The 4,136-nt window shown below is 43.0% G+C and overlaps 1 protein-coding gene across 1 annotated transcript; it reads left to right on the top strand.

The window, feature by feature from the left end:
• The first annotated feature begins 3,737 nt into the window (after positions 1-3,737).
• On the top strand, positions 3,738-4,136 carry LOC108060826 (uncharacterized). Its single transcript, XM_017146719.2, has one exon. The coding sequence runs from the start codon at positions 3,738-3,740 to the stop codon at positions 4,134-4,136; it is 399 nt and encodes a 132-aa protein (XP_017002208.2).

Genomic DNA, 4,136 nt, shown 5'->3' with positions numbered 1-4,136 from the left:
GGAAGTGGTGGCTGTTTTCGTTTATTCCGATCATGACGATGCTAATGACGCCGTAGATGAGTTGTGGGCCAGTTGGGTATGGGCACCATGGGGACGGTCCATTAATTAGATATATGGTCCCGAAGTGTCCATGATGAGGGCTATCCTGAAAAAGTCACTTTTTATGTACCCGAACAAAAGTCTGAATCAACCCATATTTAGTTTCTCTTTAGATAGATTTTCGTTTAGTTTTGCTCTTTAACTTTCTTAGAGGAAAACACCACTAAGATAGACGATGATAAATTCACCAATATGATGGAAAATCTTTTCGTGTAACTTTCCAGGTAATGCCAATAAATTTTCATATAAAAAAACCATCACGTAGGCAGCTGGGATGCTAAAGATCTTTGTCCTGGGGCGGATATTACGTGGAGGGTGAGAGCCCCAAACCCAAACATTTTGATATGTTGTGTCGCGCTGTCGGGCTGTCAAGAAAATTAGCGTTTGGGGGAATCAAAACTGAAGCCACGTGTTGCCTTTGTCTCGTTTTTATGATACACAGCCAAAAAAAAAAACAAGATTGTACTTAAAATATAATGTTAGGATCTCAAAAAATAGCTAAAAAATGGTTGGAATTAATATTACTATTTTTCCAAGCACTAAAAAAAGTAGGAATTAATTCAAAATTTATATAAGTTTAAACTAAATGCCATTTATATTGTCTTACCATTTTGAAACTTTTTTTATTCCCATTCCTATTACCCCTATTTTCTTTAGAAGACCAAAGTTGTCTTTAAGTTGGGCAAGACTGTTTTTTTAAACGCTTTGATGTGCATGTGCTCCATGTTGTATGCTAACCTCAGCGGCTCCGACATCTTCTTCCGGCCGTAGACGCAGACGTTCTCTGGGTTCCGGGACTTTGAACTCCGTTCTGCGTTCTCTGGTCTCCATTTCCATTCTCCGGATCCGGCGACTCATTGTCTTTCGGCGGGCTCACGTGCTCACGTACGAAATAATTATAGCGCAAGTACGTGTACCGAATTCGCGAGCACATGGCTTTCGCCTTGGCTTTGCTTTTGCTTTTGGCCCAGACGGCCCATCGGTTTTGCACACCACCCCCATCTGGCGGCGGAATTTTCTGGGTGGGGCCGGGAAAACCCATTTCATTGGCATATTTATTTTATTTTTCTTTTTTTTCGGTGTTGGCCGAACCATTTTTAGACATTTTCCAACAGTTTGGCGGGGTCCCCATCGTTTTCTGTTTTTTTTTCGCTTTTGCCTTTGCTTTTGACTACAAAAAGTTGGCCCCAAAAGTTTGCTGCTTCTTTTTTGTGCCGCTAGTATTTACCCCATTCTTTTTTCGGGGGCCTTCGTTAACAATTCCCTCGGCTTTCGATGCGAGTTTTTATTTCTGAGAAGAGCCCCTGAAAAGTTGGCATCATGTGGCCGTTGCTTTGATTGTTTTCCGACCTCCATTGAAACTGTTGTCATTATTATTTTTTAAAGATATTACGGGGCTTTTGTGGTCTGTGGACTGAGAGGTATACAATACTTTTGGAGTCAGGTAGTCGATTGTTAAGGGTTACCTTTTCGAAATCAGCCGATTCTTCCCTTATTTCTTTAAAGTTTCCAACTTCTCCTAGCTTTAATACAATATTTTTCCCAAACAAACTGAAACTCCGAAACTCGTAACCTTAGAGTTACGCCTGGGTTTAACCCAGGCAATTATCGTTCTTATCCTGACTCATCGGGCAGATTAGTGAGGAAGTTGTCACGGGATCTCGGCAGCCGGCGCAACTCCAGCCAGGACATTTTTGGGGGGCCCATCCTGAATCACAGCTGTTGCATTCTGGGCCTAAACTGTGCGTCTACTCAACCACAAAACACACACGTTCCACGATGCGGAATCCGGCGATGAGGAGGTTGGCCAAGAAATGGAGGTGCCATGCGAGGGGGTAGTGATTGTGGAAGGGCGCCCCGAAAACTCGCAAAAGTTTGCTCCAAAGTCCAACATATGTTGCCTGTTCATGCAAGTCCCCCCATTCGAAATTCCTTGCCCTGCAGTCACCGAGTTAGTTATACACATGAAAAAAACTATTACAACAAAATAAAACATAGAAAATAATATTATAAATAAATAATATATCGGACTCCCTTAAAATCTAAAATATTTCGAAATCGATTTTTCAGATAAATCAGGCAAATCTTTTTTATCGATAACGGGTTTTGGCCATCTCTTCACCGTGTTCAAAAAAATTATACCTTAGCATATTTGTGGCTTTAGTGCTGTACATTTCTTTCAGTGTGCGACCATCACAGCACGTGTGAGAGTGTGCGTGTGTGCCAGTGTGTAATTATAACAAGTTTTCTAGGCAATTTTTCTGTTTTCCTTTTCGTTTTTCGCCCCAGAATTTCGCTCGTTCGCTTTTTTTTTTTTTTTTGGGTACTCCTTCTTCTTCTTCTTCAGCTGGGTATCTGAAGAGCAAGAAATAAGTTTTTGATAAGAAAGTTATGATGAGTTTTCCTCACTCACACACACACACGGAAAGCGGGGAAAAGATGGCAGCACATGTACACACAGCTGTTGATTTTGGCCAAATTAGTGCAAACACGTCTTGTTTTGAGTTGTGGCCCATGTGGAACATGTGCAACTAATTTGCAGTTATCAAGAGTTCTGGGACCGAGACTGAATGGGACTGAATGGATGATCTCTCGGTCAGATGGACATGTATGTATATCTGTTGAGTCATTGATTTTGGACCCATCCCCATTCCCATTCCCTGGTACTAATTTGCATTTCCGTCGGTGGTGGCCACAAAAATGGACTATGGGGTATTTTTCCTGGGGAGGGGAATGGGGAAAATGGGCGGCTGGAAATTCGAAAACCCCGCCGGCCTGTCTGCCGACTGTCAAAAGTTTATTTATTTGACACCGAAAAAGTTGACACAGACACCAGGCCGGGGGCGTGACTTTGTGCCTGAATCGGATTTATATGCCTGGCCAAAATTGGATTACAATTGAGTTGTAATTATGCGACAACAAAACGGTGCGTTCGAAGGGATCTGAGTTCTGGGACCTGGGATCCTTTGGTCTCCACTGTTTCTGTTTTCCATGTTGTCGGCAATTTGAGTCAAGTCCTGGGCGACGTCTTTTGAAATTTCGCATTTTGCATTAATTAAAACTGATTTAATTAAAGCCTGTCGTGTAGCTTTTAAGTATTCCAAGGACCTGGATGAGTAACAGGACCAGGACCTGGAAGCCGGTACATCACATCCTCGACCATCCCCCATGAAAATGATTGAAGCGAGAGACCAAAGTGTTTTCGACTTGTCTCCTTGTCCCCCCGTCAAAGATTCTTTGTCGGCTTTGAAGAGGTGAAAGTTTAATTAAATATGCATCGGGCGTACACAGGTATGTGCATTTAAAGTCCAGATTCCTATGGGTATTTCATTGAAAGTTCCTTTTTGGTATACGAAACTCTAGTTAATACCCGAAATATTTGATATAAAAATAAAATATAATATTTATTAAAAAAAATCCAATTGCTCAGTCGCCTTTTCAATTTCTAGCTATCAGGAATGCTTTGTCCCCAGCCTGTCAGCAATAATTCAGTCATTCGAAACCCCCCACTCGCTGCAGTCCCTTTCGATCGAAATTCCGGTTAAATATACGTATATAATATATCTGAAACCCCCAAAAAATCCACGAAATCAAAAGAACACAAAAACCAAAACAGCAAATTTACGAGGCGCATCACGATGAACCCCTTTCGACCACGTTTGAATGCGAATCATCGCTTGAACTTGGAACGTGGAACCAATATACCCGGCGAAATGGAGCGTCGCCAGGAGAGATCGGTGGACGGATCGGTGGACGATTCGGTGGAGAGACAGCTGCGACTCACCCCAAGACCGGTGATTCGATTGGTGCGGGATCACCAGATTGACGTGGAGCGTTTCGTATTCAACATGAACAACCTGATGGATCTGCAGAGGGAGAACATGCGCCGCGGTGCCGGCGATGGAGTCTACGTGTGGAACATGCGGCCAATTCTGAACTACAACGGTCAGTTGGGCGAAGGCGACAACGATCATTACGGCGATTTTAATCTCGAGGTTGATCAAGAAGAGCTGCAGGGACCGGATCCACTGGCCTAG

This window comes from Drosophila takahashii, chromosome X, assembly GCF_030179915.1.
Source record: "Drosophila takahashii strain IR98-3 E-12201 chromosome X, DtakHiC1v2, whole genome shotgun sequence".
NCBI classification, from domain to species: domain Eukaryota; kingdom Metazoa; phylum Arthropoda; class Insecta; order Diptera; family Drosophilidae; genus Drosophila; species Drosophila takahashii.
The sequence above is the reverse complement of the archived record's forward strand: the minus strand, read 5'-3'. Positions and strand labels throughout refer to the sequence as shown.

Excerpts from the sequence above, each read along its gene's own strand:
- LOC108060826 (XM_017146719.2), top strand. The coding sequence starts at position 3,738 with ATGAACCCCTTTCGACCACGTTTGAATGCGAATCATCGCTTGAACTTG.